General features: G+C 34.5%; 1 protein-coding gene across 1 annotated transcript; it reads left to right on the top strand.

Annotated features, from left to right (window-relative positions):
• Positions 1 to 7894: 7894 nt before the first annotated feature.
• LOC128244370 (uncharacterized) lies at positions 7895 to 8782 on the top strand. The gene has a single exon (XM_052962383.1). The coding sequence runs from the start codon at positions 7895 to 7897 to the stop codon at positions 8780 to 8782; it is 888 nt and encodes a 295-aa protein (XP_052818343.1).
• The last annotated feature ends 9838 nt before the right edge of the window (positions 8783 to 18620 follow it).

The raw sequence follows: 18620 nt of genomic DNA, 5'->3' as shown, positions 1-18620 counted from the left end.
TGTGGTCAAAAACTAGGTCATGAGGTCAAATTCAAGGAAAAGCTTGTTAACACTCTAGAGGTCTCATTTATGACTGTATCTTCATGAAAGTTGGTCAGAATGTTTTTATTAATAATCTCTAAGTCAAGTTTGAATATGGGTCATGTGTGGGTAAAAACTAGGTCATTAGGTTAAATCATAGGAAAAGCTTGTTAGGACTCTAGAGGTCACCTCTATGACTGTGTGTTCATGAAACTTAGAACATTTATATTGATAAGCACTTGCCAAGTTTGAATCTGGGTCATGTGCAGTCAATAACTAGGTCACCAGGTAAAATAATAGGAAAAGCATGTTAACACTCTAGAAGCCACATTTATGACCATATGTTCATGGAAATTGATCAGAATATTATTCTTGATGATCTTTATTGGATCAGGTGAGCGATACAGGGCCTTCAGGACCCTCTTGTCTATCAAAGCATGCAGTACTCTACTCGATAAATATAGTGTAAGCCAACCATCACAAATTTTGTGCAACGCAACCTTATTCAGTAATCAATCGGGGCACCTCGGCAGTCAATTTTTTTTAGATGGTCAAAGTTTTCGTATTGTAAACTAGTGTGTGTTTTTTCTTAAATGAGGGTTTACAGTCTAATAACACAACAAACAGGTTGACATATAAAGTTTCCCTAACGACCGCTTGTTTTTGGCCTGGTAATAAAATGTCCTCATTTGGTGGTTGCAGACAGAATGTCCTTGGTTGGGTATGATTTGTACACTTTTTTTCGGGTGTGTCAATGTCTCAGGTTGGCGGTGTTCTGTTAAAAGTGTTCATGTATTAAGACCTCTACCCAGTGTCGCGTAACGTAGTTACGTATAAACACTTTAAAGTGTCACGTAACGTTTATTTGTAACAAAAAGCAAATACTTCATCATAATTATTAAATGTAGATGTACTTAGCTGGTGACAGTCGTGATAGCCGCTGGCTATTAGTCCAATTAGCTTGACAGTTCATGACTGTAGAATACGTTCTTTTTGTATATAACAAGAAATTAAATATGCACAACTGTCACGAGCTAGACAAAAAAGTGGTATATATGAACGCATGATTATAATGTTAGGAAGAATGGTTAGGGAAGGCAAGGAGAGCGGCCTTGGGTCCTTAATGGACGGCAGTTAGGATGTGCGATTACCTTAAATGTCATGCTGTATCTATAAGTGATTATTATACTTAGAAAGAACGTTGAACAATAAAGAACTAACATTCGAACGGTTGTTGTTTAATAACTTTAAGACTTCCAACAGTTTAAGTGAACACTTAGAGAGTTCTGTGGCTGTTACGTCACACGAGAGTTTACCCAGATAGCTTTCAGTCTGTTTAACACCTTAACATAATTATTTTCAAAGTTACATCATGGAAAATGTTGTCACCAATTGGATGTGATATTTTGCAAGTCCTAAGTTGTGCGTGTGTGCATGAAATGTTTTGGAAATTGACTAGTGTTGTCAAGAATTCAAAATATAATAAGCACTTTAGGAGCTATCATCACACGCTAGAATATTATACTTGCTGGCTATTCCAAACATATCTTGAGGAGCATTAAGTTACATTGGCAGCACGATCTTCATTGAATATTTTGCTTGCCCTATTTATCCGACAGATTGAGTTTTAAATCAAGAAGAAGTTAACAAACTGTTGGATCTTTATAGTGGCTTGTTACTGTTTGTAAGACACAGGCATTTTTGCATCAAAATCTGAGGGAAAAAGTGTGTCTTATAACCATTTATCATTTACAGTATTAAATAACAAGAACTATTCCGCCGCTTTTCGGTGTATGGATTGAAAAGCTTGGCGAAACATGCATTGATCACTGTTAGATTAGATTTCAATACAATACATGATGTGCTGAGATATTTACATCAAATGAATTGGAAAATATTTGAGGTGGTACGCAAACTTAAACGTAAATTATTAGTAAAAAAGGGGCATAATTCTGTCAAAATGCTTGATAGAGTTACCTCCTCTTGTGTAGAGGTTGGGTGCATGATGGTGAACAAGTGTTCAAAGTTTCAAAGCCAAATGTCAATGGACTTTGAAAATATTTGAGGTGGTACGCAAACTTTAACGTGAATTCTAAGTAGAAAAAGGGGCATTATTCTGTCAAAATGCTTGATAGAGTTAACTCCTCCTGTGTAGAGGTTGGGGGCATGATGGTGAGCAAGTGTTCAAAGTTCCAAAGCCATATGTCAATTGACTATGAAAATATTTGAGGTGGTAGGCAATTTTAATGTAAATTCTAAGTCGAAAAGGGGGCATAATTTTGTCAAAATGATTGATAGAATTACCTCCTCCTGTGTTCAGGTTGGGGGCATGATGGTGAACAAGCGTGCAACGTTTCAAAGCCAGATGTCAATGGACTTTGAAAATATTTGAGGCAGTTTGCAAACTTTAACGTAAAGTTGAAAAAAGGGCATAATTTTGTCAAAATGCTTGATAGAGTTACCTCCTCCTGGGTACAGGCTGGGGGCATGAAGGTGAACAAGTGTACAAAGTTTCAAAGCCAGATATCAATGGACTTTGAAAATATTTGAGGTGGTACGCAAACTTTAACATAAATTTTAAGTTGAAAAAGGGGCATAATTTTGTCAAAATGCTTGATAGAGTTACCTCCTTCTGTGTACAGGTTGGGGGCATGATGGTAAACAAGCGTGCAAAGTTTCAAAGCCAGATGTCAATGGACTTTGAAAATATTTGAGGTGGTACGCAAACTTTAACATAAATTCTAAGTAAAAAAAACGGGTATAATTTTGTCAAAATGATTGATAGAATTACCTCCTTCTGTGTCTAGGTTGGGGGCATGATTTTGAACAAGTGTGCAAAGTTTCAAAGCCAGATATCAATGGACTTTGAAAATATTTGAGGTGGTACGCAAACTTTAACATAAATTCTAAGTCAAAAAGGAGTATAATTTTGTCAAAATGCTTGATAGAGTTACCCCCTCCTGTGTACAGGTTGGGGGCATGATGGTGAACAAGTGTGCAAAGTTTCAAAGCCATAGGTCAATGGACTTTGAAAATATTTGAGGTGGTACGCAAACTTTAACGTAAATTCTAAGTCGAAAAGGAGTATAATTTTGTCAAAATGCTTGATAGAGTTACCCCCTCCTGTGTATAGGGTGGGGGCATGATGGTGAGCAAGTGTGCAAAGTTTCAAAGCCATAGGTCAATGGACTCTAAAGATATTTGAGGTGGAGGCAAACTTTAACATAAGTGGTTACGCCAATCCAGACGCTCGGGTGAGTAGGATAGCTCTCCTTATTCTTTGAATAGTCAAGCTAAAAATAACATGGTCTTTATGTTTTTATATCATATTTTAAAATTTTAAAAATGTCAAGGGAACAGATCAGATCCTTCATAGTTTCTGCACAAAGTGTGATCATTTAATGAGCTCTTCTTGGCACAAAGCCAGGGCATTGTCCATATAGATCCGGGAAGGTTTACTTGACTCTCCATACACAACATAAGGGGTTACCCTCCTGTCACCAGCCCCCAAATAACCATGTGACCACAAGTTGACCAGTAGCGGTTGGGTCACCCATGCAGGTCCTCTTCAATGAACACAAGGATATCCTGCCTCATCAAATGGGCAAGGGTTAGAACCACCTCCTTCAATACAAGGATGTCTGAGTCCTGAAAGAGGAAAGGTATAATAAAAGAGAGTGGCATAAAACACCGATACTTCAGCAACGATTTAAAATAAGAAATATCCAGGGATGTACTATGTAAGTCATACTTACTTCAGTTCAAATTTCAAGCAAGTAATCAGCAATACGTACTCAGTACTCACCTTAGCAAGAGTACCAGTACTTTTAATTACAAAGTATGGAAACAAATTTTGCCGGCATTTAAAATACCTTCCAACTGTTTAAACAAAAACACTGCCAATATTTCATATCTGCCAACAAAACACTGCAAATATTTCTTATCTGCCAACAATTTGATTCGTTCTATCTGTGTGTGACTTAACATGCATGTTAATATGTTTTAAACTATATGATAATACTCAGTATCACTGTATGCTGTGTTTTGAAAATATGCAAGACTACCCACGAAGTAAATCAGAACAAACCTGCAAATGAGTTCTCAGTACTAAATAAGTACAATCATCTTATAAATTCACATGAAATTTAATAAAATTGATTATTAATATCTATTTAATTTAACATTTAGTTACACCAATGTCTAAGATCTATGTTGAATTTTAGTTTCTATAAGTATAAGGTTCTTACAGCAGTTTGACTAAGAAGAACTTCCCATCAGCAACAAACTCTTTCAGTTTGCATTGGCATGTCCCAGCAGTTGCTGCACACACACTAGCTTGGAGTTCTATTGCCTTCCTCAGACTCATGTGCACCATCTCCAGGTTGATTGCTTTAAGGGGTTAGGACTGCTAATACAAGCAACATGAACCCATGCTACATCTCGATAACCATCGTTTAATTGCTGCCTGAAGTCACTTTGTCAGCTTGCTCACTTGTTTCTAAAGATAATTTAATAATAGAACAAGTAAAATTGCAACTATTTAATAGGGACTGGCTGACTTGCATTTAATTGATCAGCTTGTTTACATTTTTTACAAAACGAGACACATTGGCCGCCTACAACAGATTGTTACATTATAATGATCACGCATCTGCCGCCTACTCCAGACTGTTACGTTATTATGAACGCACATCTGCCTCCTACAGCGGACTGTTACACTTGTACTATGAACGCACATCTGCCACCTACAGCAGACCGTTACCATGTGTTTTATGTCAAATTATAGACTGATCTAGTTTTGATTCTTTTTGTCTGCATCATTCAAGTTCAAAGATGGATTGCTATGATGATGCGTTATTAACATACGCTGTTTTGCTGCTTCAGGCTCTGTTGTGGTCTTCTAATCGACAGACCAGGCTCAGCAACATATCTTCATCAATTTTAGATGAGGAAATGCTTGGAGGTGACTGAAAGTATAAAAAAAAATTTCCACTAGTAACAAGTTAATCGATCATAAGTTAATGATTCAGAAATGCATGTTAACTTGTAGGTCCTAACTATAACATAATACGATATCTATGATAAATTAGATGCGGATGAATATGAATGCCATTTTACCCTATTTGACCATTTCAGTAAGACATGCCTTTTTGATTAATAGAAGAATTTTAAGTAAATATAAATATTAAAAAGCAAGTTCCTTGATAACCTCAATCAAATGTCAGTTAATAGTAAATTAATATAATGCTCTAACCTTAAGAATGACTGGTAGAAACACTTCCTTTGATCATGCTGGTAGTTGAATGACCAACGCTATCAGTTGTAAAACATATGGGCGCTTCATGCATGTATTATGCAAATGAGCAATTCCGAAGCTGGCTACCATTACTGCTACGAAGTTTGGCAGGTATTTCGAAAGAACGATATCTTAGATCTCCAAAGTATAAACAAATACGAGTTTTCTTTATAAAAAAAAATGCAAGTTTAACATCAAATGAATATAATATGAATGTGTCTATCATATAAAATTTTTAACTTTACTTAAGCTCACATTTTTTCTAATTACCGCTGACAATATAACTTCAGATGATCTTGCATGCCACTCTAGTGTCATGTATTTGAACATGTTGCTGTTTAACATCATAATAATACAACTCGTACTTGACTTGCATCCATGTTGGTGATCTGGTTTTCAGCCATGTTGGTGATCTGGTTTTCAGCCATGTTGGTGATCTGGTTTTCAGCCATGTTGGTGATCTATCAACCTGAAATAAGAAAGACATATTTGAAATTTCATAATGGTCAGTTTTACAAAAATGCTGACAACATTATATTGCTTGCATCATCAGCATAGGCTGGTATTCTTGAAAACAGAACCAAATATCCTGAGAATCTCACAATTCTAAGAGTATGTATCTTCGTATTCCAGGCATACCAGGATCTTAAAGTTATTTAGAGACAAGGACCAGGAAAATTTCAGAATACTCTGGGAATTTTCTTTTAGCAGATTAGAATACCAGTGTGGCAATTTTATATCAATAAAAAGATGGTAAAATACTGAAACTTTAGGAAAGTTTTCTTTTACTTGTAAGTTTATGAGTTTTGAGGTATTAAAGAACAGATGGTGTTTTCTAACACAGCAGCTAGGCATTTTCTGTGAATTCAGCAGTGCTGAAAAAAATCCACCTGGCCCCCCCTCCCCCACCATGCCAGATGAGTCGTGCCCTGTGATTTTTTATACTTTTTAATTCTTTTAGTATACAGTTCATGAAACCATAATCATGTGATTTCAATAGATTAGTTAAAAAAATGAACTTAAAAAAAATATATCTTCAAAACAAAATAACGCTTAATAAAAGTGTGATATTGAAGGAACTCGTGTCATGACATCAGTAAACAACATCGCACATAATTTTGGTGACATGTACAAAAATGCAACTTTATATGTAGTAGTACACCCCTAATGGGCACCATTTCAAATTATGACCAGCTTGAAAATCATTAATGTGTATCTTCTGCTTAATTAATCAACAAAATTTAAAAGAAATCAAATTACAATTTTATTTAAGTTTGAATTGTGTATCCCCCATTTCAGAATTGTCGATAAAACGACATCACCCGACATACAAGAACAATCCTTTGTTATGCCACCCTTCAAAGAAGAGGGCTTTGCACATGTCGGTCTGTTCGTCCGTCCGTCTGTCGGTAGACCAAAGCTTGTCCAAGTGTTAACTCAACAATTCCTGGACGTATGGTCATCAAACTCGACATGAAGGTTGGGCCTGACCAGTAGATGACCCTTATTGATTTTAGGGCTCATCGGGTCAAAGGTCAAGGTGAAATTTGGTTTTGCGTTGCGCAAAATATAGCAGGGAATTTGCCTTACCTTGGCTCCCTGGGGTGTGGGGCATTTGGCGGGGATTTGACAATCAGTTTGTCTCTGCAGGGCGGAGATTTTACCCGAGGTTGGCTCAAAAGTCAAAGTTCCCGCTATTACCCGGACCTGGTGGGGGTCATGGTTACAATTGAGTGGTGCATGGCATGTTCTGAGGGTGTATTGTGTCAGTAAGTTTGGTTCTTAAAGTTTATTTTTCAATCATTTCTGGTCACAGTCAAGGCAAATGCAAGTTAAGGATAAAATCTGTTTAGAGGGTAATCATATTTAGATTATTGCTTTTTATTCTCAATTTACCTGAATACATGAAACATTTAAAATATGAATTGCGGGAGTGATGTCATTATTGACTGACCATTGATACATTTTTTTTAACCTTACTTAACTATTGGTCACTGCCCATCAATGGAGCATACTTAACTATTGGTCATGCATTATGACCATCGATACATGGAGCATACTTAACTATTGGTCATGCACTGACCATCGATACATGGAGCATACTTAACTATTGGTCATGCACTGACTATCGATAAATGGAGCATACTTAACTATTGATCATGCACTGACCATCGATACATGGAGCATTCTTAACTATTGGTAGCTGACCATCAATACATTGAGCATACTTAAGTTAAGTATCACGTGACTGAACTGTGAAGACATGGATTTTACCGTGCTCGAAATAACTTAAAAAACAAGGGAATTATCTGTGTTTAATTGTGGAAAATTTTGGATTATCATGTTTAAGAATGCATTATATTCATGTCGGGTGAAAATTCAAATCAAAATTCTAAACAAGGCAGCAAAAAACAACGAAAAGCAAAACGGAAAGCCACCTCCCCATTGTGTGAAGAAAGCGGACATTTTGATCATCTTTCATGCACGAGCGCATCGAGTGTACCGCGTTATATACCAGCTCAGGTAAACAATAGTACATTTACACCTGAACTTTATACGTCAAATATGAAATTAAACATGACCTCTCCTATTGGAAACTTCCAACAACCGTTCGCCTATGGTATGCAGCAGTCACCAGGGATGTTTCAGCCAGCACCCCCGGCGCCGTCAACGCCGCCAAGTTGGGCTATACAGATCATGGAAGATATTAAATCCATTAAAACTTCACTTCCGAATATTGAAAAGACAGTTAATACCATCAATCTCAAAATATCGGACATGGATATTAAAATCAACAATCTAGAGTCAAAGGTTACGGAAGTAGAAACACCATGCAGCTTTATCAGTAATGAGTTTGAAAAACAGAAAAATGAAGTGAACGAGGCAAAAATTGAAATTAGAAAATTGCAACAAACATGTGGTGACTTAAAAAATCAATCGCACGAATTTGAAATCCAAAAAGATCAAATGAATGACAAGCTCTTAGACTTAGAATCAAGATCAATGCGGGATAATTTGATTTTCTACGGAATACAGGAACATGGTCCCGAGGAAAACTGTGACACTCTTGTAAAGGATTTTATAGCCTCTAAACTCGGCATTGAAACAAAAGACTTGTTATTTGACCGCATACATAGATTAGGTTCAAATAAAGCACCAAAACCCCGACCGATCGTCGGTAAGTTTCACTATTACACCGACAGAGAAAAGATACGACAAAAATCGTACGACGAAGGCGTAAAAAAACAACTCAAAGAGGCCAGGCAGGGGGTCGGTGTTCAGAGACCGCAACAGACCAGGGATGCCAGGAAAGCGTTATTTGATATCATCAAAGCCGAAGAATCAAACGGGAAAACTGTAAGGCTTGCTGGAAATAAACTTTACGTAAACGGCAACCTCTTCAAGACATACGTCAACGGGAAAGTATGCGATCCTCCAAGTTACAACGCACACGGCCAGAACTAGGGATGTCAGGAGAGTGATTTAAAGATCCTGTCATGGAATATAAATGGACTTTCACGAAAATTAGCAGACCCAGACTTTCTTAATATATTATTATCTATGATGTAATTTTTCTATCTGAAACTTGGTTATCCAATAACAACAAGATTAATTTAAACATTAAAGGATATCAAAGTGAACATTTATATGGTAATAAATCATTTAATACAAGGAAAGGTAGATATAGCGGTGGTATTTCAATTTACTATAAAGACTGTTTAAGGAGTAAAATAAGCATTGTGAAGAAACATCAGTGCGGTATAATATGGGTTAAATTATGCAGTTCATTGTTTAAGTTTAATCATGATGCATACTTCTGTAACACATATATTTTACCGCAAGGTTCCACTGTTTTAAACCAAAATGATATAGATTTTTTCGATATTATTGAATCTGATATTGAAAGTTTTAAATCTCTTGGCAAAATATTTATTTCAGGTGATATGAACTCAAGAACAGCGGATTTATCCGACATATTAGATTTTGACAAATACATTGATTACGATGACAGCTATATGTCAAATATTGTTGATATTAAACCACGTGTCAATAGGGATCAAGTGATCGATTCGCACGGGCAACGTTTGATCGAGCTTTGTAAATCTACCTCGCTTCTTATTGGTAATGGTCGGTTACACAATGATAACGGCGACTTTACCTTTCATTCACTAAATGGCTCGAGCACAGTGGATTATTTGTTATTAGATAAACATGATTTTGAATACATAAGTGACTTTAAGGTATTAGAACCGAATGAATTCTCGGATCATAATGGAATTAAAATACATTTACAACGTTATATTTACCAACAGCCCGCGACTAATGTAAAAAATGCGGAACGATTTATTAAATGGGATGAGTCTAAGATAAATGCTTTCCACGATCTTCTTTTAAATAGAGAAAATGTCGAATCTATGCAAACTCTTACAGAGCGTATTGAAAACTACACTCCAGACGAAAATTTAGATAATATTGTTATACAGTTTACTGATCTCTTGCAAGAAAATGCATTGAGTATTTTCGGTAAAACTCGTCGTAATTTTGATAAGAACATAACTAATCATGCAAAAAAGAAAAAATGGTTTAACGAAGAATGTTACAGCGCTAGAAAACAATATACGATTGCAAGAAATGTGTTTTTAAAAAATAAAACAAACGAAAATAGACATCATTTTGTAAACACTAAAACTAATTATAACCGAGTTAAGCGAAGAGAAAAGAATAAATTTAAAACTAGAGAAAAGAATACACTACGTAATTTAGCAACAAAACCAAGACAATTCTGGAAAAAGATCAAACAGCAATACAAAAGCAATAATAGTAATGCCGAAAATCTAAGTGTTGACGACTTATACTCTCATTTTGAGACCTTGTATGGTACTGAATCATATACTAATGCTGACAATGATACACATAATCCGATTATTAATTATGACGACGAATTAGACATAGATATTAACTACGATGAACTTAAACACGCCGTTTTTTCTCAAAATAATAATTAAAGTTCGGGCAATGATAACTTAATCGCAGAAATTTTTAAACATTCTTTCGATCAAACATCTGGATTTCTACTCAAACTGTTTAATACTCTATTTAATAACGGCGAATATCCAAACTCATGGGGACTGGGCATAATTGTACCAATCTTCAAAGGGGGGGACATAGAGGATCCCAAAAACTACAGAGGAATCACTCTGATAAATATTATAGGAAAAATATATTCACAGGTACTATTAAATAGGCTCACAAAATGGTCACAAGAACATGAAAAAATTATAACGAATCAGTTTGGTTTTCAAAAGGAAAAGTCTACAGTTGATTGTATTTTTATTTTACAGTCAATTATTTCTAAAACACTTAGCTCGAAAAAGAAATTGTATTGTGCGTTTTTAGATTATGAAAAATGTTTCGATAAAATAGATAGATTACATCTATGGCAAAAACTACTAAACGAAAATGTGAGTTCAAAAATGGTAAAGGCGCTTCAAGCTATGTATAGCGTTGTCAAATCTTGTGTACGGTATAATTCGAACACATCACGGTATTTTGAATCAAATATCGGTGTTAAACAAGGGGATCCAAGTTCCAGTCTAATGTTTTTATTTTTCGTGAACGACATTATAAATAATATTAACGCTGATATAGCTGAAGTATTTCTGTTACTCTTTGCAGATGATGCGGTGTTATTTGCTCAAACACCAGAAGCATTACAGTCTATGTTAAATGACCTGGAACGATATTGCAATGACTGGGGACTAAAAATAAATACCACCAAAACAAAAGTTATGATATTTGAAATCATCGATACATGGAGCATACTTAACTATTGATCATGCCAACCTTGCGTATGGTGTATTTCCAGAAACTCACTAAACCTTGTTTCCACAAAACAGCCTACGCTCAGGTCAGAATGAACCTATCTTACACTCACGGCCATGGAAGATACTTAGTATCTTATTTGATTAATTAAAAAGGTTGAATGGTTTGGAACCTGTGTATAAAGTTTCAATGCAATACATGATGTATTCACTGAGGTATTGTATTGACTAACATGCAAAACCTTAACCAGAATTTCTATGGCAAATAAAAAGGGCCATTATTTGTGGGGTACAATATTGTGTGATGATGTACTCAGGGAGTCTATATGGGCCTCATTGTAGGACTGTATGGTAACATTCGGTTCTAGCCATTTTATTGTAGTTTACAAGGATTGAAAATGTAGTTACAAAATATGCAACAGACATTTCATTATCAAATAATTTTTCATCATACAAGAAGAATGAAAAGCTTCATTTTATTTTCAACTGCACTCTGCTAAATTCTTAAGGCTACTTATTCTTGAAGAAACTTGACTCTTCTGGATTTTATTTTTCAAATTTGGTCCAAAATGGCTTGAAGTCATTAAAAAAAGGAACTTTCTATCAATATAGACTCTGGCAGTATCCTTTAATTTTAAAGAACCATTGTTTTCAGGACATTTATTCACCCTCATTGGTAGTGATGGGCCGATTAGCGGGTATAATCGATTGACGGCTAGAAAAGCCCAACCGATTCCGATAATCGATTGTGTTTTCTCCGAGTCGATAGCGGGTACGAATACTCACGGGTACGAACGAAGATTCCGAATGGGAAATAACTCTGAAAGACGCAAAATGGCCGCTCTAGCAGACGGCAATAGAGAATCGGAGATATTTAATTTGCCACCGACGAAGGACAATTTGAATATGAACATCGCCATTTGTCGTCTTTGTAAAAAGACTTACCAAAACACTGGTTAGTTGAATCTTTTGAAATTTCCCGTCCAGTATTTTAATGTCAGGCTTCAGCATTATATTTTGGAACTCAAGAGCTTTGTTTGTGTAATCATCATTAATGTTTTGCTAATATATTGTCCCCACTTTAATAGAAAGAATGCGTGCCTGTCCGAAAGTTTAAAGTATCCAAAATATCAGACATGATTAATGCTTAACGGTTAAAACCGAAGTATGCCGGCAAATGGTCAGCCAATGAAGCGTTAGTATTTCGTTGCAGTTATCCAATGAAAATTGATTTAACATCATACAGTTAGGCACAACTGTCAATATGGCGGCGCCCATAGCGTCAAAAAATAAGTTCGAAAGAATTAGCAAAACTTTGATAGATTTTCTTATTTTATAACGGTATGTCCGATTGAATCTATCTGTCGACATGGGACAAAAATGCTGTGACATTTCTATATCCATTATTATGTAATATCGGTGGAAAGAACTTAGTTTTTTTATGCAACTAGATTTTTTCAATGACATTCAATGTACATGTTAAAGTGTAAAACAGTTTTTTATGTAAATAATGCTGTTGTGTGTACTACATATCTAGAAAAAAATATTATAAATAAGTTGTAAACTGTCTTTGTGTTTAAATTTGTTGTTTGTTTTAAACGGGATGTTTTTTCATAAATAAAAAGTATCAAACTTGAGATGTAAGGGTGTAAAAAGAGCATGTATATAAAGCAGACATAATACTATAATGCCAGTCAGTTCTCACAAATGCCAGCTATGTATACACCGATTGTAATTTAAGTTCTTTACTTTTTCAAAAGATCATTAGAATTTAAGTAAAACAGTCACTTTTAATATCTGAATAGAAAATTATGAAAATAAATAACATTTAACCGATTATTTTTCCGATATATCGCATCGGTTTGCTAACCGATTCCAACCGATAATCGGTTGCAGTTCTCCAAGGCCAGAGTTTTTTATCTTTAGATTTACGGGAGATTTTTCAAAAAGTTGGGTAAGGAGGAGGAAATAAAAATAAAAATAAAATGCATAAAATGTCCCAAAGGAGAAATAAATAAAAATAAAACGGATTTTTCTCCGATTTTTTTTATTTTTTAAATCTTCTTATATCATGAAGACAAAACACACCTTACTTGTGTCAGCTATTTCATAGGCTGAAAAAAGGGTGATAGATCACCATAAAGTTTCAAAAGCATAATTAAAAGATCCTTTTAATGACTGAAAATATTGACCTCAACACTGTGAGTTCAAGCGCTCATTGAAATTAATTGTATATATTTGTTTGAATGCATCTATGCATATAAGGTCCATATATTATCAACCCATGGATTTTATTAAACATGTCTGTGTAATAAAGAAGTTTAAATGGCCAATTCTAACCTTTTGCCCACAATATAAGCATATCCTTTCCATTGTGAAGTTATCAAACATTGAACACAGTATAATAAGGAGGTCAAATGTGTTTTTCTGTCTTTAACGAAATAGCACCGTGACAATTTACCGTAATGTGGTTTTTATATAGAAAATATAACCAAAAAAAGTAGAAGCCCTGATGGAAATTCCTCTTCACTTCAAAGTTTGACAGGGCTTACGGATACACAGACAGTCAAAATCTACATTTATGTACTTCACCAAAGAAAATTCGGGAGCATTAAGATAAATTTTACAAGTGTTATATGTTTCAAAAAACCAGGTCTAAGAACTGATTTTAGAATCAGTCCTGAAAAATATCCTTCTAATTCAAGCTATGCCCGTTGGCAATAAGCAACGGATAAGTTTGACTTCTTGCACTGACTGCCAGATATCTTATGTTCAGATTGATTTCTATTTTATCGGAAACACACACTATGTTATTATTACATCATTTTCAGTATTCTATAACGATTTAAATTCTAAATCATTATTAAACTAATTAACAACTACGAATATCACGATACCTTGTGTTTTTCTCTTCAAATATGTGATCGTGAAGCAGTGTGTTCAATGCTCCCCAGAGTCAAATTCAGAAAAAAATATCCATTTTGACTATGATGAACAAGATATCATTTTGCAGTTTGTGTTTGTCAGAAGCTATACATTTTTGCGCTGTAATCCAATTCATCCTTGTTAATATACGACGTGCGCCAACGACTTTTAATAGACAATACAACCCACGAATTTCTGTCTCCTTATTTTGACTTGAAGTTTCGCAATTATTCCACGAAACGCGAACAACATACTGAATCTACAAAAAAAATCACAATAAACACGCTCTAAGTTCACCACGGTTTGATTTAAATAATGAAACATAAACATCGGAACGTTTTTGTAGTAAAACATTTATATAGCTGCAGAAATTGTGAGAAATAAGGGCTATGACAAAAAGTACTTTCACTTTTGACAGGACGTTGTTATGGTAACGGGTACCTGTTCTGTTTCCCCGCGTATTTCTGACTGGTTTACGTGGTTTGTGCAGTAAAAAGACCGATAATGAATGACAATTGGTACACCAGTTGGTTCTGAGATATGGGTTATAGAACACTAATTTTATTTTTTTCTTAACATTGGAGCAACGTTCGTCGGAAAAAATAAAAATAAAACTACGAAAATGAATTTTATTTTTATTTGGGTTTTGCAATATTTAGGTACGGCGCTCCCGTAAATCTAAAGATATAAAAACTCTGGCCCAACCGATATCCCATCACTACAGTCTGGTATTTTAGTATATTTAAAGAAAGATTTTATTAGCTGCACTCTCACAGATATACCTTTTTTCAACTTTTTATTTTTTGTCCGTACTTACTTGCAAACCAATGATATAAGAGTGCTGACAAAAAACTTAGATCGTATATTTTCATATTTCCGTTCAAAAATTAATGTTTTATGGCTAACGGTTTAAGAGAAATGCATAAATCAACTTAAGAAACTGTAAGTGACAAGTCTGACAGTAAAATTGTGAGTTTTAATTATGTTTTTCTGTATATGTATGTTATTCTTTGTTAAAATGCTTGTAGATGGCTTTAATATTCAATGGCAAGGGAGAAAACAAGATCTGAAAGTAACAGTTGGAGCATATTTAGCAGACCTTACCCTCATAGAAGGTTTGTGAAGGATTGTATTTTAATTCAGAAAGAAATATATCTATATATGGAAATCATGCTGTTTTTATAGTCTTATAGTTTTAAAGCAGTATTGTTACTCATGTAAAAAACAACAACAACACATTTGTGATGAGAAACATTTTTATGTAGCGGGTAATTAAAATGCAGGCTATGTTGATTGAATGTTTGCATTTGTGTGTTTTGTTGCATGTTTCTAGCCATTACCCAGAGCCATAAAACAGGGTTTGAATGCTGGGCATGTCCTTGTCAACATATCCACCAATCTGTATTTATAAGTCCTGGTGGCTGTGTGGACAAGCCTGCTGGTTTCTAATATTTTCTTGACAAAACTGGCATTGGTTCGAACCTCACTATAACCAAAATCCTTTTTTATGCTTTAACTGTATTTTTGTCTGCAATTTTGATATGATAGAGTAAAATAATGATAAATAAGTGTTTTCAGATGCATTACTGGGAAAACTTATTTCTGGTCCAAAATCATGAGCAAGTCACTTTCAGCTGTGAGGGTGATAAAGTGTGCTTGAGAATGTATAAATGGGTTAAAAATAATGCATTTTGATACTAGTGATAAAATAATTTTACATGATATTAAATTTTACTGCAGATTGTGTGACGTCATAGTTGCTGGACAGAATACATTTGGATCTGATTGGAAAAAAAGGCATCATCAATCCAGCAAGTTAAGTCTGTGTTAAAAAAGTGAAAATAACATTGGACATAAAACTCACAGAGGATTCCAAAAACACTATAACTTTTATTTTCAAATAAGTCTTTGTACACTTAGTGTCTCTTCATTTCATGCTAAATTTATATTGCAGATTATACCATTATAATCAGTTAATTGATTTTAAAATCACAAAATAAAACTCATGCAAATGTAAATAAAGTATATAATATAATAAATAATATGAAAGAAAATTATGTTATTTTATTTAAACAAGATTTGGAAAAGTTTAAGCAGGCATGTAGTGAAAAGCAATGAATTGAGTTCTAGAAATGTTGTAAATTCCAGTTACATTAAATATAACGTGCCATTTTACGGTCAGATTTTTGAAAAATTCCTGTTCCAAAATTCCGGTTAATTTAAACATTACGTCCATTTTTAAGGTCAGATTCCGACCGTTTCGCACAAGTAAATTCTATCTTAATTTTACGTACGGAATTTTTTACGCACAGAATTTTATAAAAATTCCTGTTCTGAAATTCCAGTTAATTTAAATATTACGTCCACTTTTACAGTCAGTTTCCGTCTGTTTAGCATATGTAAATCGTTCTTTATTTTCTTTAATTCTGGACGTAATTTCCATGATTCCGTACGTAAAATTTAAAGTTTTACGGTTGGAAAAAATTCATACAGGTTGCAATTGACTAGTGCATTACAGATACATGTACAGTATAAAATTAACATCTATTCTGTAAAATCAGAAAACAAAACCTTATAAATTATAAATAAAATGATTGTTTTAATTTTCTCAATTCTTTGTTCTTATCAACTTGTTTTCTTTGATCGATTTGAAGTAAAGTGGCCTGTTATTATCAATCCTTGGGATGTAAATATCTATTGCAATCAATCATTCAAGACATAATATTTCATACTGATCTCTGAATGTGATGAAAATCAATGATTTCCGAGTTCAATTTAAAAAAAAATTACATCACATAATTTATTAGGATGTTAAAAATGAACCAGTACAGGGAAAAAAACTTTATAAAAAAGAAATGAATACACATCAAGCAAACTGTAAATTCTTAATTATCATAACAATAATATGTTTATTAAGTGTGTCAATTCTGATCGAAACATTTGCCGAGCTGCTATAAACATTATTTCTCGATAAGGAAACACGCATGGTAATCATGCAAGTTAAAGGCATTTTCATTTGACGAGGCAAGTATCCGAGGCTGTCGTTCTTTTCCGTCAACTTCAGTATCAATTAAAGCTCTGTATTGGCAATAATTACTTGCAAAAAATGTGTCTGTGACAAGGGATTAGTGGCCGCTAAATAGTGTTTATATGGCTTCACGGTGACAAATATTAGTGGCCGCGGTTGTGTTACGACAGTTGGCCGCTTAATGTATGGTCTTTATATAGTAAATACGTATGGGGGAATTTGGAGAGGCCCGATAAGGCAGGTGGCCATTTAAAGCAGTTGACCATTCAACCAGGTTTAACTGTAGGTAATATGAATATTTCAACAACGGCGTAATTATGGCTTTCAAATGTGATTGAAAGAACTACACATATTTCAGATACAATTATTTTCAATTGTGTTGATATTCTTCTGAAAGACCCCTGGCTAGATAGGGGCTCTGCCCCTAAAACCCCGCTGGGGGAAGCCCCCCAGACCACCTTTCTACTTTCAATGCTCACCCTCCTACTTAAAAAATTACTGAGAGCCCAGCAAAAGGCCCCTCATCGGCATTCTTTGTAAATTGGCATTTTACTAATCAGCATTTATGTGAATCTAGAACCATTATAGAAAACAACATTCCCAAGGTGTTATGAATTATCTACAGTGTATAAAAATATATGACATTTTGGGGGAAAATTAACATACATAATTCTACAGTTGTCTGCACTTACACAGTCCAACCTTTATGGGCAGTCTGATTTGATTTCTTAGCAATTCCACTGAATATAAGGTAGAATTTATAAGTCAGAGTTAATATTTCATCTGTTTCTCAAATTAGCTTTACAGGCTTAAGTCTCTTATTTTAATTAGCCAAAATACATACTAATAAGGGATTTTGATAAATGAAAAATGGTTTCTTTTAATAAGTATACAGATTTTTCTTATATAATTTATAAAAGCTCTTAAAGAAGTAAATATAACGCATATTATAGAACAACAAAAATAGTGAGTTTAGCTTAATCCTGTTATAAGGGACTTAAGAAGTTTCGAGAAATTAGCGCCAGGTCAACAATAATAGGTTTATTAAGTCCAGTTAGCCTGTGGTAAGAACACTCTCTTCCCTCCTAGGCCACAAGGGTTTGATTCCTGGCCTGGGGTGTGTGAGTAAACATGCAAGCCAGACAAATTGATTTCTTCAGGGTTATCCCTTTAACAATCTAGCATAACACCATGCTTAAGATTGATTTAATAATATTGTGTTGTTATATATATATCTGGTTTAGAATTTACTGTAAATACATTTGAAAAAAGTTTCAACTAACTACAACTTAAAATTACAAATATAAAGTTTCTTTCTATCTAATGCTACGTTTACACTATGTTCCCGGTGGCCACGGCAGCCACGTTTGCCCGAAACGTATTGCGTCGTGGGATTTTGGCCATTTTTGTCTCCATAAACAAGTTTTGTTAGGTTGTGCTAAGTTTCCAAGGTAACCGTGACAAGCCGTAGGGGCGAAAAAGTGGTTCGTCCAAGGCGCACTAAGGTCTGGGCGCGTTCTACCAGGGA

The sequence above is a fragment of the Mya arenaria genome, chromosome 8 (genome assembly GCF_026914265.1).
Source record: "Mya arenaria isolate MELC-2E11 chromosome 8, ASM2691426v1".
Taxonomy (NCBI): Eukaryota; Metazoa; Mollusca; class Bivalvia; order Myida; family Myidae; genus Mya; species Mya arenaria.
Note: the sequence above shows the minus strand (reverse complement) of the source record. Positions and strands in the feature narration are given on the sequence as shown.

Bases quoted from the DNA above. Each gene is read 5' to 3' on its own strand.
- LOC128244370 (XM_052962383.1), top strand. From the start codon at position 7,895: ATGACCTCTCCTATTGGAAACTTCCAACAACCGTTCGCCTATGGTATG.